At 41.3% G+C, this 27176-nt stretch overlaps 1 protein-coding gene across 1 annotated transcript; it reads right to left on the reverse strand.

Annotated features, from left to right (window-relative positions):
* Window positions 1-5814: 5814 nt before the first annotated feature.
* Window positions 5815-21376, reverse strand: LOC122683747 (ankyrin repeat domain-containing protein 26-like). The gene is made up of 5 exons (XM_043887564.1): window positions 21146-21376; window positions 14709-14859; window positions 11324-11357; window positions 10912-11047; window positions 5815-5908 (listed from the first exon to the last, which is right to left on the reverse strand). The coding sequence occupies exons 1-5, from the start codon at window positions 21234-21236 to the stop codon at window positions 5829-5831; spliced, it is 492 nt and encodes a 163-aa protein (XP_043743499.1). The 5' UTR covers window positions 21237-21376; the 3' UTR covers window positions 5815-5828.
* Window positions 21377-27176: the final 5800 nt, after the last annotated feature.

The following is a 27176-nucleotide window of genomic DNA, read 5'->3' on the forward strand; positions in this document are numbered from 1 at the left end:
AAAGGAAAATAAAAGAGAAAAAAGAAAAAAGAAAAAATATAAAAAGAAAAAAAATTTTTTTTTCCTTACTTAGAAAAAATTAAAAAATAAAAAAAAAAGTAAAAATATGTCTAGGAATTTCTCTGGAGCTGTTGCGGTCAGTGTGGGTTCAGCTCAGTTTCAGATAGCTCCTCGTTCCAGCTTACACTTCTCGATATCTACAGGGCCCTTCCGGTGAAGTCGGTGTTTTCTACAGGGATTTTAATCTGTTGCACCAGTCCCTTCTGAAGCGGTTCCCTTTGTTTATTTGGCTTCTGTTTGCCGGTCTCTTCAGAGCCTCATTTCCGCCCTGACACAGGCGGGCGGAGGTGGACTCTTATTCATGTAGCTAGTTCCGTTGCGCTGCTGGGAGGGGCTGTCGCTGCGGGGATGGGCTGGCGCTGCGGGGAGGGGCTGGCCCTGCGGGGGCGGGCTGGCGCTGCCGGGAGGGGCTGATGCTGCTTTCTCCGTCTGCGCCGCTCAGGCTCCCGGCTGTTCTATATGGAGCGTGCCCCGTGCTGTGCGAGGTTCCAGCCCTCGGGTGTTACATAAAAGCGCGGAACGAAAAGCTGCACCTGCTCTCTGTGCCTTCCCCGTCAGAGCGGTCCAGGCAGCCAGGGGCTTGATGGGCGCGCTATCCCCAGGTGTGGCGCACCCCCTCCCTTCCGCGGACCCAGTCTCAGTTTCCGCTGGCGCCAGTCGGGTGCGCGCGCCTTCTGCCCTCTGCGTCCCCAGCCCCAGTCCCCGCCGGCGCCCGTCGGGTGCCTGCGCCCTGTGTCTCACCGCGACCTTCCCCTCCCCCCTGCCTCCTGCCTCCGGCGGGGCTGGGCCGGTCTGCAGCCTGCGAGCTCTTCTCGGGACTTTCTCCGTCCCTTTGTTCTGCGAACGGCCGGCAGTGTGTTCCGGCCGGTTAATTTTCTCTCTCTCTTTTGGCCTCCCACAGTTCAAGTTGGCACCTCACAGAAGCTCCCTCCGATTGTCCTCAGGGCACTCAGGCCCGGACCCTAGCCCAAGCAAGGCCGCCTAAGACTCCCTTCCCGGGACGGGTCTCCGTCCTTAGCTCTTTTGTCTCACTTTTTATCTTTTATATTTTGTCCTACCTCCTTTTGAAGACAATGATCTGCTTTTCTGGGCGCCTGATGACCTCAGCTAGCGATCAGAAGTTGTTTTGTGAAGTTTGCTCTGCATTCAGTTATTCTTTTGATGAATTTGTAGGAGAGAAAGTGGTCTCCCCGTCCTACTCCTCCGCCATCTTTAATTGAATCTCCAGGAGTTTATTTTAAAACATCTCTTTCACCCTAGATAATCTCATAAAATACCACCACCCTGGAAACCTATTGATTAAAGTTCTAAGTTAATTCTTATTTGGAAAGGGATCGGGAAAGGCCTTCTGCCTATGTCACAGAAATTAGGGAGTAGTCTATAGAAGCAAGCATCAAAAAGACCAGATATCATCTTTAAGGTGAGTGCCGGGGGCAGCTTTTTGAAATCCCTGATAACCTGATCCACCTTGCTTGTCAGGTTTTCTCCCCATGACCTTGTCATGGGTAGGATCTCCTGTGTTGGCTCCCGGCAGAGCTTGGTGACTGAATGGATGATGGCCCCTCCTCCTGAGACAGAAGATGCTGGAGAAGGAAGATTTGTTGGACACCTGAGAACTCTAGTTCAGATTTAGTGAATTTAGGCACCTAGAGTACACAATGGGATACACAGATCTACAAGTCAGAATCTATGGCTGAACTAGGGAAAGCTGATAATTTTGTTTATTTGTTAAGCTACAGCGGGTAGCCTGTGGGGACCAGGGATTGAACTCTGGGCCTTGGCAGTGAGCCACAGAGTCTTAACCACTGGATCACATAGAAATTACCAGGAAAGCTGTTTAGAAGTAATCTGAGTACAGATGGTAACTGAAGTCACACAAGTGTAGGAACTATTCCAGGAGAGATATGTAGAGAGACAGAGGAGACAAAATCCAGCTCAGGACTCTGGGGAACACAAACATTCCAAGAGGAAGAACCAAGAGAATGTCTGAAAGGGAAAGGTTCAGGAAGTAGAAGGAAGTAGAAGTAGTAGGGAATTAGAATTCCCTAAGCAAGAATACTGGAGAGGGCAGCCATTTCCTTCTCCAGGGGATCTTCCCAACCTAAGGATCAAACCCAGGTCTCCTGCTTTGCACGTGGATTCTTTACTATCTGAGCCAGCAGGGAAGACCCATTTATACAATATACACAGACATATGCATATACGTCTGAATCACTGTGCTGTATACCTGAAACTAACACAATACTGTAAATCAACTGTGATTCAATAAACAACACCACCAGCTACCTTTAAAAACACTGCATCTGATACCTCCTACACAGCTATTTCACAGCAAGAGCCTTAGCTCTATACATAGTTAAATAGATTATATTTTGTACAGAAATTGTTTTCTTGATAATATGCTACCTTTCTAACATTTTAGTAGGCAATTACAGACTTATACCTACTGACAACTGTACTAAGCACTTCTACAAACATCAATTAACTCATTAGCTATAATAATTCTGGAAAGGAAGAAGTTAAAACTATATAAGTAAGCTGCAGACTTTTCACCATGTCTTCTGACTCTTATATCAAACTACAGTTTCTTCTCTAGTACAAACATATCAATACAAAATAATCCTCCTATTTCATTCATGGTATATACACTAATGGTAAATAAGGTAAAATTTAGAGAGGTCTTCTTAGAGAATCATGAGATTATTTTCTGCTGCAATAACTTTCATTATCTCTTCATACTGCTTAAAATAGTAAGGGGGGGAAATACAATGAGAAACATAATTATCACTAAATGTATACTATGGCATATCGATCACTGTTTTCAAAAGTTCCTTGTACTGAAACAGGACACTACTCAGAGCAGAGGATTCATTTTCTCACAAGTACAAGAATGACTTCCAAAGTATGGTCTCTGAACTGCCTATAGTTTTCCTCCTTACCTTCAGTGGAAGTGATAAACTAACCTAATCATCTGTCAAGGAAGGGAAATCACTACCAAATACCAGAATATCTACTATTAGTAGCAAGAGTTTTTATTGTTATTCCCTTGTTGGGAGGGGGACTTCTATAAGTTTATTCTAAGAAAACACCTTGTTAAAGTGTTCAAAAGTGTTTTTACAACTGATGTTGCAGGTTTTACAAACTGAAAAACTATAAATGATGTGAAAAGGCCACTGACAGGGCACTGGTTACAGAAATGCCATTGGAGCCAGGAGCGACTCTGACTGAGACACTGAAGGCTGAGGACGTGCGTGCAGTGACAGACACGCTCACCAGGAGCGACTCTGACTGAGACACTGAAGGCTGAGGACGTGCGTGCAGTGACAGACACGCTCACCAGGAGCGACTCTGACTGAGACACTGAAGGCTGAGGACGTGCGTGCAGTGACAGACACGCTCACCAGGAGCGACTCTGACTGAGACACTGAAGGCTGAGGACGTGCGTGCAGTGACAGACACGCTCACCAGGAGCGACTCTGACTGAGACACTGAAGGCTGAGGACGTGCGTGCAGTGACAGACACGCTCACCAGGAGCGACTCTGACTGAGACACTGAAGGCTGAGGACGTGCGTGCAGTGACAGACACGCTCACCAGGAGCGACTCTGACTGAGACACTGAAGGCTGAGGACGTGCGTGCAGTGACAGACACGCTCACCAGGAGCGACTCTGACTGAGACACTGAAGGCTGAGGACGTGCGTGCAGTGACAGACACGCTCACCCCAGTGCAGAGGGACTTGGTCGGGTAGTGCAGTCGATGGGGGCCACACGTGGTCTGCCTGGCCTAAAGCGCAATCGGGGTCCCGGCTCCTTTGAGACAGCCACAAAAGATCTGAAATCAGCTCCTACGGAAAATATTAAAGGACTCTCCTTGGATGAGGCCACTGTATGTCCCTACGTGACTGATGTAGACAAATGGATTTGAACTACAAATAGTGCATTCCTGAGCTCTCCCCAAGAGGTTTTCATTGTGGGAGATCTGCTGCTAGGACCTCGGGGATCGGACCCGGTCCATGTCTGAGAGGGACATCGGCTGGGGGAGTGAATTCCTCTGCTCTAAGATGCCACTTGAGAACTCTGCAGAATGAAGGACAATCAACTTCAAGAGTCTTTGGTTTCTACCAACTGCTGGAAAAAATTCCATGGGGAGCATTCCTGTACCTCTCGAGGACGCCAGTTAACACCTGTCCTTGAGGACTCTACTGTGAGGGAGAACCCAGCTGGGAAAGCTGGAGCCAGCTCTGAGCTGTTCCCGGGGCAGGTGGACTGGAGGGCTGAATGGCACAGAGTGAGGGGGTCCATGACCCTCATCCACCTGCCAGATTGAAGGCCAGAGGTAACTTGATGTAAAACTAGGCACGATCTTCCCTACCCATGCCCCTTCTCTTCTAGACTTATTCACTCACCAATGGCCCCTTAAGGCAGAAGGATCTGTCACCTGAGGCGAGTGGAGAGCTTACCCTCCAGTTTCTACAACAATCTCAACCCTGTAGTTTCTCAGTAACTATTGCATGAGCTATTGACATGACCTCTTCCTCCCTCTGATCGAAAAACTGCACCCAGCATTTCAGGATTATAGAATTCTTGTTTCCAGCCTTGTTACTTGGGGAATTTTGAATTTCTTTGTTTTTGTTTTTAAGAAGTAACCTAAAATTTCCTATAACACTAAATAAAATGACACTAAATAAATGGTACAATACTAAATAAAGTGGTACTTCTCCAAACAAAGGAGATATTATAAATAATATTGATGAAATAGTGTTAGAAATTTGAAATTTTCACCAAAGATTACTGTACCTGATTCCAATTATTTCTCATAGTCTGCAGTTCCATTTTGAGTGCTCAGAGAGTGAGTTCTAGTTGCTATTTCATTTCAACTTCATTACTATATTCGTCTCTTCTATTCTCTTCTTCTTGCTTTAAGGTGAATCTGAAAAATTTAGAGAGCTCTTCTTAGAAAATCATGGGATTATTCGCTGCTGCTGCAATAACTTGTGTTCCCTCTTCACAATCTTTAAAATAATAAAAATGGGGGAATACAATGAAAAACACTTAATAATGATCAGTGTTTTCATACAGAGAGTTAAGAATAAAATTGCATAAAATTTTGTTTTTATTTTGTCTTGAGAAAAATGGCTACTTCATACATCTGTGAGTGGGAATGTAAAGTCATATAAACTTTCTGAAGAAGAGTTTAGAAATATAGATCACAGCCCTTTTTAAAACTTCTCATACTTTAACCAAGTAAGACAATATTATTAAAGAAAAATGTATTCAAAATAATTTCAAAAGCTAGAAATGAATTTACAGAAAAGATGTTCCTTGCAGTATTAAATAGAATACAGAAAAGTGAAAAATTACCAAAAGTCAATTTGGTAAATAACTAATGGGGTTTCCATTATGGTGGACTCCTATATGGTCATGAAAATGATGGTTTGGAAAAATATACATTAAGTTATTAGAAGCATTCACTGTTAAGAATCTGCTGTATTATTTCCAAGAATTTCACAGTTCACAATACGTTTCTCCCCTGTAAAATCCAAGAGGATAAATTAGCCCTTATAACATGCCTCCATCTCTGCAATATTAAACTAAACAACAGTTCAAATATTTCTTTAAAAGTGAGATGTATGGTACCTCAAGCTGCTGAGCTCTCGTTCCCACTCCACTTTCCGATGCTCTGTGATTTCACTTCTTTGCTTTCTGACAGCTCTTTTTGTAGCCCATGAACGTTACTTTTCATTTTGTGAACTTCTCCTCTAAGTAATTCACAGTGGCTTCTTTGAAAAATCTACTAATCTTTCATGTGAAAAAATTGCATCCAGAATTTTCAACAAGCGACCAGAATCTGCATGACAAAGAAAACAAAGATAGGGAAAAACAAACAAAAATTTATGTGAGTAATTTTTTAATATAAAGGACTGTGCCTTTCAGAATCACATATCCAGGCACTGAACAAATATTAAGTGTCTATAATGTGGAATAGACACTTTGCTGGAGAAGCTGTGAAGAGAGAGCCCACGTCCAAGGTAAGAGAAACCCAGGTAAGACAGTAGGCACTGAAAGAGGGGATCAGGGGGCAGACAGACTGAAACTACAGTCATGGACAACTAGCCAATCTGATCACATGGACCACAGCCTTGTCTAACTCAATGAAACCAAGCCATGCTGTGTGGGGCCACCCAAGATGGAAGGGTCATGGTGGAGAGGTCTGAAAGAATGTGGTTCACTGGAGAAGGGAATGGCAAATCACTTCAGTATTCCTGCCTTGAGAACCCCATGAACAATACGAAAAGGCAAAAAGATAGGACACTGAAAGGTGAACTCCCCAGGTCAGTAGGTGCCCAAAATGCTACTGGAGATCACTGGAGAAATAACTCCAGAAAGAATGAAGGGATGCAGCCAAAACAAAAATAAACCAGTTGTGAATGGGACTGGTGATAGAAGCAAGATTCAATGCATTAAAGAGCAATATTGCATAGGAACCTGGAATGTTAGGTCCATGAATCAAGACAAATTGGAAGTGGTCAAACAGGAGATGACAAGAGTGAACATCGAGATTCTAGGAATCAGTGAACTAAGATGGACTAGAATGGGTGAATTTAACTTAGATAACCATTATATCTACTACTGTGGGCAGGAATCCCTTAGAAGAAATGGAGTAGCCATCATGGTCAACAAAAGAATCTGAAATGCAGTAGTTGGATGCAATCTAAAAAACAACAGAATAATCTCTGTTCATTTCCAAGGCAAACCATGCAATATCACGGTAATTCAAGTCTATGCCCCAACCAGTAACGCCAAAGAAGCTGAAGTTGAACAGTTCTATAAAGACCTACAAGACCTTCTAGAACTAACACCCCAAAAAGATGTTCTTTTCATCATAGGGGACTGGAATGCAAAAGTATAAAGTCAAGAAACACCTGGAGTAACAGGCAAATTTGGCCTTGGAGTATGGAATGAAGTGGGGCAAAGGCTAATAGAGTTTTGCCAAGAGAAGGCACTGGTCACAGAAAACACCCTCTTCCAACAACACAAGAAAAGGCTCTACACATGTACATCACCAGATGGTGACACAGAAATCATATTGACTATATTCTTTGCAGCCAAGATGGAGAAGCTCTATACAGTCAGAAAAACAAGACTGGGAGCTGACTGTGACTTGGATCATGAACTCCTTATTGCCAAATTCAGACTGAAATTGAAGAAAGTGGAGAAAACCACTAGACCATTCAGGTATGACCTAAATCAAATCCCTTATGACTATACAGTGGAAGTGTGAAATAGATCTAAGGGACTAGATCTGATAAACAGAGTGCCTGATAAACTATGGGTGGAGGTTCATGACAACATACAGGAGACAGGAATCAAGACGATCCCCAAGAAAAAGAAATGCAAAAAAGCAAAATGGTTGTCTGAGGAGGCCTTACAAATAGCTGTGAAAAGACAGGAAGTGAAAAGCAAAGGCGGAAAGGAAAGATATACCCATTTGAATGCAGAGTTCCAAAGTATAGCAAGGAGAGATAAGAAAGCCTTCCTCAGTGATCAGTGCAAACAAATAGAGGAAAACAATAGAATAGGAAAGACTAGAGATCTCTTCAAGAAAATTAGAGATACCGAGGGAACATTTCATGCAAAGATGGGCTCAATACAGGACAGAAATGGTAGGGACCTAAGAGAAGCAGAAGATATTAAGGAGAGGTGGCAAGAATACACAGATGAACTATACAAAAAAGATCTTCACAATCCAGATCATCACGATGGTGTGATCACTCACCTAGAGCCAGACATCCTGGAATGTGAAGTCAAGTGGGCCTTAGGAAGCATCACTAGGAACAAAGTTAGTGGATGTGATGGAATTCCAGTTGAGCTATTTCAAATCCTGAAAGATGATGCTGTGAAAGTGCTGCACTCATTATGCCAGCAAATATGGAAAACTCAGCAGCAGCCACAGGACTGGAAAATGTCAGTTTTCATTCCAATCCCTAAGAAAGGCAATCCCAAAGAATGCTCAAACTATCACACAATTTCACTCATCTCACACGCTAGGAAAGTAATGCTCAAAATTCTCCAAGCCAGGCTTCAGCAATACATGAACCGTGAACTTCCAGATGTTCAAGCTGGTCTTAGAAAAGGCAGAGGAACCAGAGATCAAATTGCCAACATCCACTGGATCATCAAAAAAGCAAAAGAGTTCCAGAAAAACATCTATTTCTGCTTTATTGACTATGCCAAAGCCTTTGACTGTGTGGATCACAACAAACTGTGGAAAATTCTGAAAGAGATGGGCATACCAGACCACCTGACCCTCCACTTGTGAAATCTGTATGCAGGTCAGGAAGCAACAGTTCGAACTGGACAATGGACCAACAGACTGGTTCCAAATAGGGAAAGGAGTACGTCAGGCTGTATATTGTCACCCTGCTTATTTAACTTATATGCAGAGTACATCATGAGAAACGCTGGGCTGGAAGAAGCACAAGCTGGAATCAAGATTGCTGGGAGAAATATCAATAACCTCAGATATGCAGATGACACCAACCTTATGGCATATAGTGAAGAACAACTAAGAATAAGAATCCTCTTGATGAAAGTGAAAGAGGAGCGTGAAAATGTTGGCTTAAAGCTCAATATTCAGAAAACTAAGATCTGGTCCCATCACTTGGTGGCAGATAGATAGGGAAACAGTGAAAACAGTGGCTGACTTTATTTTTCTGGGCTCCAAAATCACTGCAGATGGTGTTGCAGCCATGAAATTAAAAGACACTCTTGGAAGGAAAGTTATGACCAACCTAGACAGCATATTAAAGAGCAGAGACATTACTTTGTCAACAAAGGTCCGTCTAGTCAAGGCTATGGTTTTTCCAGTGGTGATGTATGGATGTGAGAGTTGGACTATAAGAAGGCTGAGCAATGAAGAATTGATGCTTTTGAACTGTGGTGTTGCAGAAGACTCTTGAGAAGAGTCTTGGAGATCCAACCAGTCCATCCTAAAGGAGATCAGTCCTGGGTGTTCACTGGGAGGACTGATGTTGAAGCTGAAACTCCAATACTTTGGCCTCCTGATGTGAAGAGTTGACTCATTGGAAAAGACCCTGATGCTGGGAGGGATTGGGGGCAGGAGAAGGGGACGACGGAGGATGAGATGGCTGGATGGCATCATCTACTCGATGGACATGGGTTTGGGTGGACTCCAGGAGTTGGTGATGGACAGGGAAGCCTGGCGTGCTGGGGTTCATGGGGTCACAAAAAGTCAGACACGACTGAGCAACTGAACTGAACTGAACTGAATAACATGGAAGACATTATTCTAAGCTCTGAAGATAAAACAGACACCACTGGCTTTTGTTTAGCTTGAAGTCTAGTACAAGAGAAAGAGAAATCAAATAATTATGAGCTCAGATAGATACTATAAGAAAAGAGAGCTCTATGATAACATAAGAGAGCTTGACACAGATTGGGTCCAGGAAACATTTCCCTGGGGAAGAGATGTCACACTGAGACATGAAGGATGAGCAGGAAGTAGTAAGCAGAGTAGGAGGAACAACCCTGTGGACAGTCTCCAGCTGCCATGTGTCTCTAACCTAGACAGAGTGAACAGCTACCGATTTACCTTCCTGAGTGGAGCAAGCAAAAACAACACCGACAAAATACATGAAACAATTACTTTCATGACAAAGGACTTCAGGGAATGAAGGACAATGATTCTAGAAACACATGAGGTTAGCCTAAGGAATGCCCCAGCTCACTGCCTGGAGAGAATTTCCATGTCCCGACATGGGGAGAAGGAATGGAAGCTGAGTCCACTGGACTCTCCAAGTGGAGGTGATGACGCTGAGAGTCTGGGGAAACCAACGCAGGCAGAGATCACAGGTCAGAACCGTGGAGAGGAGAAAATGAAACACAGAATAAGGACCCTGGAGATCTGAGGAGGAGCCCCTCGGGTATTAAGCAGAGGAACGAACAGTGCACATGCATGAGAAAACACCTGAGACCAGGGAGAGACCATCTGAAAAGACTACAGGAAGCCGTGCCTGGTGCTCGCTCACTCCCAGGAACTCTACCTATTCTCCTGAACCAGCCTGGAAAAACTCCTACTTACCCGCAGAATGAACAGGGTCGTCAGCAAGGTCTTGCCTCCAAGGCAGGAAATAATCAGCCCTGGCCCCAGGGCCCCTCTGGATGCACCTAACAAATCATGAGAAGCAAGAGCACAGAAGGATCTCTGGAAAACTCTCAATATTTGGAAACTAAATCACACGGATCTAAATAACCCTTGGATCAAAGAGGTAATGAAAAGAGAAAGGACAAAGTATTTTGAACTGAAGGAAAATGAAAATGCTGAGACCAGCAGACATTTTAAGGAACTGACAAGCTGATTCTAAAATTCAGTAGAAAGAAGGGTAAAAATTAAAACCAGATGGAACTACACAATTATGACCTTTAACCATGCAGCCAAGAGAGGCAACTGTTGGGCTTTAAGCAAGGGGGTAGCATGAGGAGACCTAAATGTTTAAAAATAGGCAATAATTACAGTTGCCTGTACAGACCAAGGTTCTGCCAGGGGGAGTGGAAGGGGAAGAAGTCCTGAGATTATTTCAGTTCCTCTAGGAGGAAAATGAAGCTGACCTGACCATGGGTGAAGGCACAGGAAAGAAGAGTCAACAGAAGGTGCAGTGAGTGAGGAGGATCACAGGCCTGTGGCTCAGAGTGTACACTCACCTTCATGTCATACTTCTGAGATGCACGGCACTGTAACATATCCCTGGCTCTAGAGCAGAACTGACAAGGTGTGCACATATCACTACTCTATACACAGGCTTTCTGTTAACATTTACGCTGTGGTCCTACCTTTACACCCCACGTCGAGAGGTTCTACTTGCAATGTGGAATTCGTGGAGTAAAGCACGCCACCGTCCTCAGAAACAGTCTCAGACAACTGAGTTAAGTCATCCAGGTTGTTCACGTAATTAATTTGTTCTTTGACCTACACATAAATAATACTGTTTCACAATGTCCTTAAAATATGTATAAAATACACTAAGTGTACAGAGGTGACAAATCTCTGTATCAAAACAAAAACAGACATTTCTTAAAAGAAGAAACGTGTCAAAAGGATAATTTTATCAACAGTGTTTCTAAATGATGAGTGCAAAGTAAACTTATCTACAACAAAGGAAAATTTTCTATTTTACCACTATTCCTTTTACAAAGTATTTTCGACAAGGATAATATTTTTGAAAGTTCATTTTTTTAACTATACCTTCTTCTTTCCATATGGTGTTTTCCTTGCAGGCCTAAAAGAACAAATGATTATTTTCAGGCTAATATTAAATATTCAGAAATACAAACAATATCTAAACTTTTCTTTTTTATATAAACTCCTTGCATTGGCAAGTAATTGTCTATAAAGGATGCAGAAATAAATAAGAGCATCATTAAAGGACACAGGAAATATATCAGTAATATTAATAAAGTATTAAAGTTAGATCCAAGGAAAAGGAAAAACATAACTTGTGTGATAGGAAACAGTATACCAGTGTTTTTTGCACCTGTCCTTTTCAGTAGGAACTAACTTTTATGGCAATAAGACCTATCTGGGAGGTATTCCTTCTGTCCTTCTAAGAAAGAAACCCATTTGAATAACCAAGATATTAGCTTTCTGAGGACATCCTATGCATCATCCATGCATTGTTAGAAACAGCTGATGTGTCTTACAGACATTTAAGCCTCACAGTCATTCTAGGAGATGGGCACAGGGAGAGATGGAGCACACAGAGGCTGAGGAGCGTGCCCAAGCCCCTCAGCACATCACCAACCTCCCAGAATTCAACCAGGAAGTCGGCTTCCACACTGCTCTTCCTAGATGTGCTGAGAAAGTAAGACTGAAAAGCCTTTGAAGTAATATGATAGCAAATGAATCTATAGTATTATGTCAGGTCTAGCTATAGCTATAAATAATGATTTCTGAATCTTAAAACATATTTCTCAAAAATTAAAAAGACTTCAGAGGTAGGCAAGACTGGAAATCTACTGTCAATAAAGTTTTGTCTTTTGTAAAGAAATTCATCAATACACATTCATTCAACCATTCTGCTGTTTCTTCATGCATCTGACATACATGTATTGAGCACACAATATGCGTTAATGACACTCAGTACAGGAAGCACAGTTTTTGTCATTTAGATCTTTATCATCCAAAAGGAATAATCTGTGAAAGACTGTTAATAATTTTTTTCTATCAAATATAAACAAAATCTTCCCCTTTGCTCTGGAATCTATAAACAACTATGAAGTTAACATGATGTGATGTTTCAGAGTACCTTACAAAATCATATCTATTCACCATGTTACTATCAATTAGAATCATCAAGGAATGGCCATATCTTATTCAGTATCGCCTAAGTGTTTGTAAATTCACAATTATGTAATTTTTGAAAATCTATATATGATAGAATTAACTTAAGTAATCATCTGCATATTCCATTACACAGGAATATTACACTTCAAAACGAATGAACAAGCCCTTACCATAAAACTATACATGAACAGAAGTATTATGTACAATTAGTTTACTGTCATACTTTAAAGATAATGTCATACAAGCAATAAGCTTTCTAGTATGGAAACGCAAACTAGACTAAACTAAATAAACACGTCCTCTGCTGGCTCATTTCCAATAGCATACAAACTCTAAAAGCTCCCTTCTTAACATAAAACAAGAAACACCTGTGAACGCCACATTCCTCCTCAGTTACCATCCAGTTCTTCATTGCCTGTCCCAATAACATTCCCTACAGAATGTTTACGTGTATTCACTACAGTCCAGCTTCCAAGGGGACTATTTACTGAAATGACTTCCAGCCAGAGGTACTGGTCCTCACCTTAACCTTTCAGCAGTGTTCATCCACTAGAGTTGAGCAATCTCTTGTCTTGGCCTGAGCACTGTATAATGCTGCTCTATTTCCAGAAGAAGTATTCAGTGCTAATATTTCTTCACCTACAAACAAGGCATCTGTAGAATGTACCTGTCTTCACCCTGATGCACTTCCCTTAAAATGTTGTCATCATTCACATGCAACAGACCACCTGTCAGTGAATCGGTCTTTTCAAATATTGTTGCAATCACACATTCTTCCATTTGTCTTTGTTCTTTTTCTTTATGTCCTTCCTATGCCTGCCAGGATTGCTACTTTAAAAAGTCCACAAAAAAGCCAATCTTTTCTAATCATTCAACTGATAAAGAATAAAAAAAAAATAATTCTTGTAAAATGCCAACTCTTACCATCTTAAGTCTTTGATTAACCTACGAAACATTTATGAAGTACCAACCACATGCAAGAAAACAAATTCTTCCTTCAAACACAGATATACAAATTATGATACAATATGATATATAAAAGTTGACATATGAAAATGACCATTGAAATAAGGAAGGATTTGCAGAAGAAGTGAAGAGAGGAGGTCATGAGAAACAGAAAAGGGAGAAAATCATTCTACTTGGAGATTTGAATGTGAGCACAAACATCAGGCACAGGGCATCTAGGTTGCTTCCTAGGAACCTGGAAGGAAGAGTATAAAATACATGAAAGAAAGTACGCAGATGCATCTGGAAAGACACTGAGAAGAATCTCAAGGGCTACACTGAAAACCTGGAGTCCACTGGCTAAGTGCCTTGACTCTCAGACATGGGAGTGTAAATGTAGATTTATACTACATTTGTTATTTTGCTACTAAATATAATAATGGTGAATTTAGGGACTTCCCTGCTGGTCCAGGGCTTAGGAGTCCACCTGCCAATACAGGGGGCAGGGGTTTGATTCCTGGTCAGGGAAGATCCCGCATGCCATGGTGCAACTAAACCGTGCTCCACAGCTACTGAAGCCGGCAACCTAGAGCCCACGCTCAGGATCAGGAGAAGCCACCAAACTGAGAAGCCCAAGCACTGCAGTGGCAAAGACCCAGCGTGGCCAGAAATAAATTAAAAAGAGAATTCAAAGAAAAAAGTAACACTTCATTTAGGTGGTATTTCAAATGACATGAGGCAGATACACCATGAAAGAAGAAATCAAGGAAATATTAGGCCAGGGGAGGAGGGTTCACTTCTAAACCACCCGCACGATGCGCTGACAGCAGCAGCATGGCTGAAAGACCGATGCCTCATCGGTTCTCCCGCCACCAACAGCGACTTGGCCTCCATCCATGGACATACTCAAAGTGCTAGGAGAAACCTGCCAAATGGGAGGACTCGATCCAGAAAAGTTGTCTTTCAGAAATGAAGGAGAAATAAAAACTCCCAGACAAAGCAAACCTGAGGGAGTTCATCACCACTAGTCCCGCCTCATAAGAAACACTGAAAGAAGTCCTCAAACTGAAATGAAAGGATGTTCATTAGTGACAAAACAAAGTTAAATATACAACACACTGATTACGGCAAGTATGTAGTCAAATCCAGAATACTCTAATACGGAACATGGTGGTATGTTAACAAAGGAACTCTAGTAATCAGGCTAAAGGACAGGAGTTTTAAAATCACTATATCTCTAATAAAATATAAAATCTGTACATCACAAACATTAGCTCAAGTTAGAAATTATTTTATAGGAAAATAACAAGTGACCTGCTGTTAAATATTGATACAGGCTTACCTATCAGAACCTTCATTCTGCATAGCAGGAAACTCCTGATAGCTGTTTCCTCCATTCTTTTTCTGCTGAATTAATCCACTCTCATCAGCAGCATTGCATACGTTGTCTGATACTTCCACTTCACTACTTGTGTGCTTCTTTTCTTCTTCAACTTTGAATGAAAGTTTGACACTAAGAATAATTGCTATATATCTATTATGAAGATCTTTGTTTTCAATTTTATTATTTGACTCAGTGTTTGAGTGTTTGAATTTAAGTGATAAAAATATTTTTGTGTTTATTTTAATTTTATCACTTACAAGTCACTGAAATTTTTGTAAAATCTGCTCCTTTCTGTTTGAGGAAAGGAAACAAAATTCCCAAAATTTCAAAAACGGCTTTCTTAATAAGATGCAATTATTCATATTCAGTCTTCCCCATCTGACTGGCAGAGACAGAGAAATAAAAAGACAAAGACACAAAACCTGTCCTTGTGGTCTTTACCACCTGCATTTTCCACTGAGCAGCCAGACGTAGGGGACGTGACACCTTCGTGCCTCAGAAAGGCATGAAGCTATTCTTTCCCCTCTGCCTTTTACAATTCTTCTTTCACTTGGATCCAGGAGATAGCAAAAAAAGTGATGGTGTTCACTAAATTAAATGAACCAGAGTTTACCAAAACACAAGGAGCAGAATGAAACTGAGGAGTTGTTAGTTAGTGTAGAAATCTGGAATATAAGTAATGCTTCCCAATTCCACATTCAATAACCATCAAACCTTACAGCTAGAGGGTATAGAAATAATTACCTACTATTGCCCCACTATTTACCAAAAACAGCAATAAAATCAAAAAATGTTCAAGGTTTTGTTTAAGGCCCCTAAACTGGCACTTCCTAGCATTTTATGGCACCAAAAGAGATAATACAATTCTGGAACATTGAATGTGATATATTACCAAATGAATTTATCAGATTAATCAGATAAGTTAAAAGTGTAACTTTGGCACGGTAACTCAATGACTTAGCTGGGGGTAGGGCTCATCTACTTTTTTTTTTTTTTACAGGAGAATACATAGAGGTTTTTTCGTTGTTTCTTATTTTTTTGTGTGTCTGTTGTTCAAACTCAGTCAAAGCACCTCTTACACAAAAGAGCAAACAAACAATTTAAAAAACCTATTACTGAAGAAAGAAAAATCTCACAGCATCTCAAAACTCAGTCTTCTCCTTTGTAGATAAACACTTATTTTTTTTTCTTTTTTGCTCAGGGTTTACACTACCTATTGGCTTCCCTGGTGGCTCAAATGTTAAAGAATCCACCTTCAATGCGGGAGACCTGGGTTCCATCCCTGGGTTAGGAAGATCCCCGGGAAGGGAACAGCTACCCACTCTGGTATTCTTTCTGGCCTGGGGAATTCCATGAACAGAAGAGCCTGGCAGGCTACATCCAAGGGTTCACAAAGAGTTGGACATGACTGAGCAACTTGCACACACACACACACACACACTATCTATGTAAGAAAATCACACATGTCAAAACTTTCTACATTTTAGTAAACAACATAATGGAAAGGTCTGCCTCAAAAGAAACATCTGGGAGTGGTGATTAAAGCGTATGTGGGAGCACATGTATTTGTTGTTAAAAAGATCCTGAAGCAGCCGTGCTGGAAATCTAAGTGTCCAGCGACTGCAGAAAGCAGAGAAGGTCACACATATTCAACCACAATGACGAGATTGGAGGGAACACGTGTTCATGTCCATCTCTCAGTCAGTGCTTTCTTCCCATTCTATGGAAATACAACTTATACTTAACCCAATAAATTTAAAGGGAAAAAAAACACACAAAACCCTAGGTGATTATACTTCTTAAGCAATTTCCTTGGTGCTTATTCTGGCTCAGAAGACCACATGGTACATAGCTTAACGAATTTCCCAGTCCATGTGAAACACTGACAGAGAAGAATTAGATATTAGAATTGATTGAAGGACAAAAGCCATGAAAATAGTTTCCTGAATTCCTATTATTGAGATAATAATTGATTTCTACACAATTACCTCTTTGGATGACCCTGTTTTATTCATAAGTGGGAAATCAAAATGGACCACATCATCGAGAAAGAGATAAACCAAAGCAAGAGACAATGAACCTCCACCTCTTTTGGAAGTTGAATTTTCTCTTTTTCCAGAGCCAGCAGCTCTACTTGTAACATGTCTATTTCATTCTTAAACCTCTGCATATCCTTCTCTAATTCTTTGTTTACATACACTTCAGATGTGCTGTGACTATTAGGTGGAAAAGAATTCCCATTTTCTAATTCAGATTCCATGCTTTTATTGTCACTAGCACTACAATTATCTGCATGCAGTGGCTTCTGGAACCAGTCCTGTATTGCTTTATTTTTCAGATCAGTGTTTTAACAACAGCAAGGGGAACGTGAATTTTTATTTGAATTATATTTCATCTTACCAGAGTAGACAAGCCACAGACTAGAATGACATGCCTGTCCCATGTCTAATTTCCAATTAGTGGGATCTTGCCTCATATTTTGTGACATTTGCATATCAATCTCTTGGTCTTTCACTTCGAATGTAACTACAGGCTCCCCTACTTATTTTCTGTATCATTATAAAAACTCTCCTCAATTTTCATAAACATATGTTCAATATCTAGTTGATAATTTTCAAAGTCCACTTTATCTTCAGGGAAACAAAGCTTTGAAGATGACCAAGTCTATCCAAGGGACCCAGAGTTTACAGACCACAGAAAAACATTTTTGAGACTGGGTTATTTTTGTTCAGGAAATGCTTGGAATACTAGAGAGACAGATACGTCAAATGCATCTTTTTCCTCACAATCAGGTATGTCATTTGTGAGATTAGGAGATATTTCCTTTTGGTTTGCTCTTTCTTTAGGGTTATCATGTAGTGGATCTTCCTCAGGACAAACTGTAATTTAGTATTCCTCATAAAATTTCACTGAGCTTCCACTTTAACTCATTTGTGATGGGTTTTAACTTATCTTTCCATTCTAATTTGCCTTGTTTGATACACATTTTCTCATGCAGTACTACACCAGAAATTGAAATTTACAGTTTTACATACACCTGAATGGTTATTTTCACCTTCAAGTTTTTCTTGTTCTTCCTCTGTTATCATTTCCAAGTCTAGTTCTCTTGACAGATCAGCATGTTTAGTTAGAATGTTTAGATAAAAGACATAATCCTCATTTAAAACATAGATCTAAAACATTGTATGAAATGACAGATTAAATCAATCTTAATCTTCAGCTGAATATTCACTTCTTTAAGAACTACTTTCAGTGACCTAAAAACTTCAACAAACCATTTGGGAAATACTAGGTGTCACCAGGTTACAGGCACACAAACAGCTCAGAGATTCAGTCACAGATTGATCCAAACATCAGTAAACAAAACAATCAGAAACCAAACAAAATACAGGACAGACATTTAAGTCACCATATATTCTCTTCTCTACTTCATAACAGGACCTTTTTAACAGCATGCCAAGCATCAATTGCAACAATATTTGTGGTTTACAAAATGCCTCTTACTTATTAGCTTTTACCAGTTCCTTCATCTGAAATGCTTCCCTCTATTCTTCTGACAGAATACTTTTCATCTTTTAAGGCTCAACCTGCTTTGTGAAGTTGTCTTTGATTACTGCCATCTTTCCCGTGATAAAGAGGTATGCCTTTCCTTGTAGCTACCTTAGTACTGTAAAGATTTTTCTAGTGTATCTTTCTATATTTTCCTAGTGATAGATATAAATCTAAACTGCAAATTATTTCTTTACATGTCTATCCTCTTGGCACCTAGACTGTAGAGGACAAGCTCTTAAAAGTCACCTTGGTATAAATAACATTTTTTAAAATTTATTTTTTATTGAAGGATAACTGCTTTATGGAATTTTGTTGTTTTCTGTCAAACCTCAACATGAATCAGCCATAGATATACATATATCCCCCCTTTTGAACCTCCTTCTCATCTCCCTCCCCACCCCACCCTGCTAGGTTGATTCAGAGCCCCAGTGTCTCTTATTCAGTAAGTATTTCTCGGGTTTCTGCTCAGTACTAGACACTGGAGTTTAAGGGAAAGTGTAGATAAAAGGTGTCAGGGATGGCTTTTCTAGAGATAATGCCTGAGCGCAGACTTACACAGCTCAAGGGCACTGAGGGCAGGAGAGGGAGAGCACTGAAGGCTGGAGCAGGACGGGGAGAGGAGCACACACCCCACAGGGCAGAGATTTGTCCAAAGTTCAGGGACAGGGGCTGACGCAGACCATGGCCCCTGGTCCCATCACTTCCTGGCAAAGAGATGGGGAAACAATGGGAACAGAGACAGACTTTATTGTCTTGGGCTCCAAAGTCAATGCAGATGGTGACTGCAGTCATGAAATTAAAGGACGCCTGCTCCTTGGAAGAAAAGAGATGACAAACTTAGCATATTAAAAAGCAGAGACACTACTTTGCTGACAAAGGTCCGTCTAGTCAAAGCTAAGGCTTTTCCAGTAGTCATGTATGGATGTGAGAGTTGGACCAAAAAGAAGACTGAGCACCAAAGAACTGATGCTTTTCAACTGTGGTGTTGGAAAAGACTCTTGAGAGTCCCTTGGACTGCAAGGAGATCCAACCAGTCAATCCTAAACAAAATCAGTTCTGAACATTCATTGGAAGGACTGGCGCTGGCGCTGAAGCTCCAGTACTTTGGCCACGGGATTTGAAGAGCTGACTCATTAGAAAAGACCCTGATGCTGGGAAATTGAAGTCAGGAGGAGAAGGGAATGACAGAGGGTGAGATGGTTGGATGGCATCACCGACTCCATGAACGTGAGTTGAGCAAGCGCTGGGAGATGGTGAAGGACAGGGAAGCCTGGTGTGCTGCAGTCCATGGGGCCGCATAGAATCAGACACAACTGAGCAACTGAAAACAACAAGGACAAGTGACGAGGGCGTCAGCAGCAGATCAGAATTCTAGTGCAAAGGGCAGAAAGGGCTAGAGATGGAGGATCAAGCAGAAGTCAGATTATCGAAGCATCAATGGTGCTTTATGAGGTCTAGACATTAATGTGATTCAGAGTGCCTCATGGTCACACGTGCTTTTGAGATTGGTGACTCTAAACACCACGGGAGGGAGGGATCTGAAGGGCATATGAATAACAGGAGGAAGATGAATCTGAAGGTGTTAATACTGGGAATAAAAAGGTGATGCAGGCCTGAACTGAGGGAGTGTTTACAGAAATATTTAGGATATAAAACTTTCAGGGTACGTATAGAATAAATCTTTAAGAAACCAATAAATGTACAAGTCCAGGGACCCTGAAGGAGTAGGTTCTGCTCATTATTTTATAAAATGTATTGACTGAGAAGAAAATGATCAACATGAACTGACTGAAGGGGCTTCTATCTATTTTGTAGTTTTCCTATCTCACATTGTCTAGTGTTGAAGGGACTCGTGTAGGCATTTTATTTGAATTTGTTTTCCCTGGACCTACCAAGCTCACAGAGAAACAAGAGCAAACGACTCAGCTGTATGGATTAAAAGAAAAAAAAAGATAAACATGTTGAGTTTAGAGCTTGTAGTCTCTATTCTAGGAGATAACTGAGAATCTTCTGTAAATGCAAAGGTGAGGATAGAAAATTTTTTTAAAAAGTACAGGAGTGAAAAAAGAAACAATGGATGATTTCTTACCATAGCCCTGACCGTATGACTGATTAAAGGCGCTAAATTAATTAGTATTTATGGACAACACATTATTAGATGTTGTTACTCAATAAGACTGGGCATCCTAGTAGAATCAGAATTGACTTTCTATATACTTTTTTTAAATGATACAGCACTCTTTTACACCAACAACCCTTGTGAACTCTTAATTCATTACAAATACTAAAACAAATCAATATACTATGTGGACACAGCTGAGTAGGAGATACTATGTAGCAAATTTCCCATGACTCCCATTCCCACTGGGAAAGCCAATTCTAAAAAACACAAAGTCACAGAAAACACAAGAAAAATTTTAGTATTTGTTATCAGAGTTGCTTTTGCAGTTATACTGAATATAATCATAACTAATACTTATGAATTGACAGCTATATGAAAACATTGCTATGAAGTCACGTTTTGAGAAGGCAATCTGTAGATGGCTACCTAGTCTCCCAACTAGTCCCAGAGTTCTAAACATAAGCCTGCTGCCCACTCTCAGGTGTATGCTAAATACTAGCCTAAAGGAACTTACTTTTTCCTCTCTTTGTTATTTATTGTATTACTATGGTCAAGGGGAGAATGCAAACACCTTGCTAAGAGGTATCGATTGTCTGAAGGTTGCATAAAAGGAGTCAGCACAAGGTAGATTTTGGCACAAAATCTAATTTGGAACCATCAGAAGGACGGCAAGACCATGCCCAGGTGGCCTATAGCTGAGTGCTCTGGGTTTCTGCATTACCTTCTTTGCTTCCTCTGTTTCCTGGCAGCTCGGACTTGCATAGCTGATGGAGCAAGTAATTCCCTACCAGGAACACCGCTGCAGTCTTCATCTTTATTTTATCTATTACAGTCTTCTGTCCAAATTCTGTGGATGATGACTGATTTTTGGTCACTGAATGGGACGCCAATGCACACTGATCATCAACTTTCAAATGCCTGGCTCTTTGACAAGTCTCATTACTGAGGCTCAAAGCAGTAGAAGCCCAATCTGAAAAATGTGAAAACAAAATCTCCATTTACTAGAATGTGAGTAAGAATACAACTCTGACTAACCTGTATAAAGTCTTTCTTCAGAGAATCAGTTCCATGTCCTCCCCTCCCCTGAAACTCACTAGTCCTTCACAGCTTACTGTATCTCACATTCCACCATCATTCATGAAGAGATGTTAACTAGTGTATCTAATTTCTTCTACTTTTTAATTGCCTAGTATTACTGATTTTGATGCACTCAATTTCTATTACATATTCTGTATTCCATAAGAACTTTGCCAATAGTTATTTTTTCAACATCAGTTCAGTTCAGTTCAGTCGCTCAGTCATGTCCGACTCTTTGTGACCTCATGAACCACAGCATGCCAGGCCTCCCTGTCCATCACCAACTCCTGGAGTTTACCCAAACTCATCTCCATTGAGTCGGTTATGCCATCTAACCATCTTATCCTCTGTCGTCCCCTTCTCCTCCTGACTTCAATCTTTCCCAACATCAGGGTCTTTCCAAATGAGTCAGCTGTTTGCATCAGGTGGCCAAAATACTGGAGCTTCAGCTTCAACATCAGTCCTTGCAATGAACACCAAGAACTGACCTCCTTTAGGATGGACTGGTTGGATCTCCTTGCAGTCCAAGGGACTCTCAAGAGTCTTCTCCAACGCTACAGTTCCAAAGCGTCAATTTTGCGTTCAGCTTTCTTTATAGTCCAACTCTCACATCTATTTTACACTTACTTATGCCAACCAGTCCATCCTAAAGGCGATCAGTCCTGGGTGTTCATTGGAAGGACTGATACTGAAGCTGAAATTCCAATACTTTGGCCACCTCATGTGAAGAGTTGACTCATTGGAAAAGACCCTGATGCTGGGAGAGTTTGGGGGCAGGAGGAGAAGGGGACGACAGAGGATGAGATGGCTGGATGGCATCACTGACTCGATGGGCATGAGTTTGAGTAAACTCTGGGAGTTGGTGATGGACAGGGAGGCCTGGCGTAATGCGATTTGTGGGGTCACAAAGAGTCGGACACAACTGAGCGACTGAACTGAACTGATGCCTTATAATACTGTGTGCTCTAGAGACCATGGTTTTGAAAACACTTTTAATGAATGCAACTACTTTAATTCATGTTACAAATCTAGACAACATTAAAAAGCAAATTCATCACTTTGCTGACAAAGGTATGTACAGCCAAAGCCATGTTTTTTTCAGTAGTCATGTACAGATGTGAGAGTTGGACCATAAAGAAGGCTGAACGCCAAAGAATTGATGCTTTCAAAGAGTGGTGCTGGAGAAGACATCTGAGAGTCCCTTGGGCAGCAAAGAGATCAAACCAGTCAATCCTAAGAGAAATCAACCTTGAATAATCACTGGAAGGACTGATGCTGAAATTAAAGCTCCAATACTTTGGGAACCTGATGTGAAGAGCCGACTCACTGGAAAAGACCCTGATGCTGGGAAAGATAGAAGGGGATGGCAGAGGATGAGATGATGGGATAGCATCACTGATACAATGGTTATGAACTCGGGCAAACTCCGGGAGACAGTGAGGCACAGGGAGGCCTAGTGTGCTGGAGTCCATGGGTTCACAAAGAGTTGGACCCAACTTAGTGACTGAACACCATCACCAATGAAAACTTCTTTAATTACAATGAGATGATCTTTCCTCAAATTATCAATATCTTCAGAACTGATTTTTTAAGCCCTGGATAGACATCATAAACTGATATGAGACATGATAGTCTTGTGAGTGACTAACTGTTTCCACGTGAAAATAGGATAAGTCTAGGACCACACTGAATCCAAAGAGCACAGAGCACCATGAGGCAAGAATGAATACAACACAGAAATACTTGCTTTAAAAAAAAGGAACTGTCAAGCAAGAAATGTAAAAGTGAAGCTTTAAACCCTGTGTCAACACAAGGGCCCCTCTATCATTTCACATCCAACCATGCCAATGGTATAAAATGGTGGTTCTGTAGTGTGTCCTGAGGATTCCTGAAGTCCAGAGACCCACTGGGCCAGGGGGTCCAAGACGTCAAAACTATTTTCACAGTAACTCTAAACGTTATTTCCATGCTCAGTTATGTTCTGAGTGCACACAGGACTTCTCCAGAGACAGGATATGTGATATCAGAACTCTAATGACTAATGGAATTATCCATTATGATTGTGTGTGACTGTATTTTTACATTTTTTTAGTTTTATTTTCCAGGAGTCTCCAGTGGAGGTGAGGGTTGGAGGTGGCCTGCTGCAGGGTCAGGGGCACTGACTGCAGCAGTGCATGCATGGGACCTGTTGAAGGAGGTGCCATTATCTTCATTACCTCCACCATAGTTTGGCCTCAGGTCAAACAACAAGGAGGGAACACAGCCTCACCCATCAACAGAAAATTGGATGAAAGATTTACCGAGCATGGCCACGCCCATCAGAACAAGACCCAGTTTCCCCCTCAATCAGTCTCTTCCGTCAGGAAGTTTCCATAAGCCTCTTATCCTTCTCCATCAGAGGGCAGACAGACTGAAAACCACAATCACAGAAGACAAACCAAACTGATCACATGGACCACAGCCTTGCCTAACTCAATGAAATTATGAGTGAGCCATGCCATGAAGGGCCACCCAAGACAGACGGGTCATGCTGGAACATTCTGACAAAACATGATCCACTGGAGAAGGGAATGGCAAACCACTTCCATATTCTTGCCTTGAGAACCCCATTAACAGTATGAAAAGGCAAAAACATAGGACACTGAAAGATTAATTCCCCAGGTCAGTAGGTGTCCAATATGCAACTAGAGATTGGTGGAGAAGTAACTCCAGAAAGAATGAAGAGACAGAGCCAAAGTAAAAAACAACACCTAGCTGGGGATGTGACTGGTGATGGGAGTCAAGTCCAAGGCTGTAAAGAGCAATACTGTATAGGAACCTGGAATGTTAGGTCCATGAATCAAGCAAATTGGAAGTGGTCAAACAAGAGATGGCAAGAGTGAACATCAACATTTTAGGAATCAGTGAACTAAAACGGACTGGTTTGTGGTTTAGTCTGTAAGTTGGGTCCGATGCTTATGACCCCACGGACTAGCTCGTCCGACTCCTCTGGCGGTAGGATTTTCCAAACAAGAATGTTGGATTGGGTTGCAATTTTGTTTCCCAGGAGATCTTCCTGGGCATCAAACTCAGGTCTCCTGCACTGCAGGCAGATTCTTTACCAACTGAGCTACCAGGGAAGTCCCCAAACGGACTGGAATGGGTGGATTTAATTCAGATGACCATTATGTCTACTACTGTGGGCAAGAATCCCTTAGAGGAAATGGTGTAGCCATTACAGTCAACAAGAGTCCCAAATGCAGTACTTGAATGCCATCTCAAAAATGAAAGAATGATCTCTGTTTGTCTCCAAGGCAAACCATTCAATATCACAGTAATGCAAGTCTATGCTCTGACCAGTAACACTGAACAAGCTGATGTTGAACGGTTCTATGATGACCTACAAGACCTTCTAGAACTAACACCAAAAAAAGATGTTGTTTTCATCATAGGGGACTGGAACGTACAAGTAGAAATTCACAAGATACCTGGAGTAACAGGTAAATTTGGCCTTGGAGTACAGAATGAAGCAGGACAAAGGCAAACAGAGCTTTGCCAAGAGAATGCACTGGTCATAGCAAACACCCTCTTCCAGCAATACAAGAGAAGACTCTACACACGGACATCACCAGATGGTCAATGATGAAATCAGACTTATTTTATTTTTTGCAGCCAAAGATGGAGACACTCTATACAGTCAGCAAAAACAAGACTGGGAGCTGGCTATGGCTCAGATCATGAACTCCTTATTGCCAAATTCAGACTTAAATTGAAGAAAGTAGGGGAAACCACTAGACCATTCAGGTATGACCTAAATCAAATCCCTTAGGATTATACAGTAGATGTGACAAACAGATTCAAGGGATTAATTTTGATAGACAGAGTGCCTGAAGAACTATGGATGGAGATTTGTGATATTGTACAGGAGGCATTAATCAAGAACATCTCAGAGAAAAAGAAATGCAAAAAGGCAAAATGGTTGTCTGAGGAGGCCTTACTAATAGCTGAGAAAAGAAGAGAAGCTAAAGGCAAGGGAGAATAGGAAAGATATACCCATTTGAATGCAGAGTTCCAAAGAATATCAAGGAGAGATAAGAAAGCCTTTCTCAGTGACCAATACAAAGAAATAGAGAAAAACAATAGAAAGAGAAAGACTAGAGATCTCCTCAAGAAAGTAAGAGATACCAAGGGACAATTTCATGCAAAAATGGGCACAATAAAGGACAGAAATGGTAGGGACCTAACAGTTGCAGAAGATATTAAGAAGAGGTGGTAAGAATACACACACAAAAACTATACAGAAAAGATCTTCATGATCCAGGTAAGCATGATGGTGTGATTCTTTACTTAGAGCCAGATATCCTGGAATGTGAAGTGGGCCTTAGGAAGCATCACTATGAACAAAGCTAGTGGAGGTGATGGAATTGCAGCTGAGCTATTTCAAATCCTAACAGATGATGCTATGAAAGTGCTGCACTCAATATGCCAGCAAATCTGGAAATTTCAGCAGTGGTCACAGGCCTGAAAATGGTCAGTTTCCATTCCAATCCCAATGAAAGACAATACCAAAGAATGTTCAAACTACCGCACAATTGCACTCATTTCACACGCTAGCAAAGTAATACTTAAAATTGTCCAGGCTAGGCATCAACAGCACATGAAACGAGAACTTCCAGATATTCAAGCTGGATTTAGAAAAAGCAGAGAAACCAGGGATCAAATTGCCAACATCCACTGGATCATCAAAACAACAACAGAGTTCCAGAAAAATATCTACTTCTGCTCTATTGACCACTCCAAAGCTTTTAACTGTGTGGATCACAACAAACTGGAAAATTCTTAAAGAGATGGCAATACCAGACCACCTGACCTGCCTCCTGAGAAATCTGTATGCAGGTCAAGAAGCAACAGTTAGAACTGGACATGGAACAACAGACTGGTTCCAAATAGGAAAAGGAGTACATCAAGGCTGTATATTGTCACCCTGCTTATTTAACTTATATGCAGAGTACATCATGCAAAATGCCAGGCTGGATGAAGCACAAGCTGAAGTCAAGATAGCCAGGAGAAATATCAATAACCACAGATATGCAGATGACACCACCCTTATAGTGGAAATCGAAGAAGAACTAAAGAGCCCTTGGATGAAAGTGAAAGAGGAGAGTGAAAACATTTGTTTAAAAACTCAACATTCAAAAAAAAAAACTAAGATCATGGCATCCGGTCCCATCTCTTCATGCAAATAGGTGGGGAAAGAATGGAAATAGTAACAGACTTTATTTTGCGGGGGCTCCAAAATCACTGCAGACGGTGACTGCATCCATGAAATTAAAAGATGCTTGCTCCTTGGAAGAAAAGCTATGACCAACCTTGACAGCATATTAAAAAGCAGAGACATTACTTTGCCAACATCAGTCTATTTCGTCAAAGCTATGGTTTTTCCAGTAGTCATGTATGGATGTGAGAGTTGGACTGTACAGAAAGCTGCACACCGAGGAATTGATGCTTTTGAACTGTAGTGTTGGAGGAGACTGTTGAGAGTCCCTTAGACTGCAAGGAGATCCAAACAGTCCATCCGAAGGGAATTCAGTCTTGAATATTCATTGAAAGGACTGATGCTGAAGCTGAAACTCCAATACTTTGGGCACCTGATGTGAAGAACTGACTCACTGGGAAAAAACCCTGATGCTGGCAAA

Source organism: Cervus elaphus, chromosome 25 (genome assembly GCF_910594005.1).
Source record: "Cervus elaphus chromosome 25, mCerEla1.1, whole genome shotgun sequence".
Lineage (NCBI taxonomy): Eukaryota > Metazoa > Chordata > Mammalia > Artiodactyla > Cervidae > Cervus > Cervus elaphus.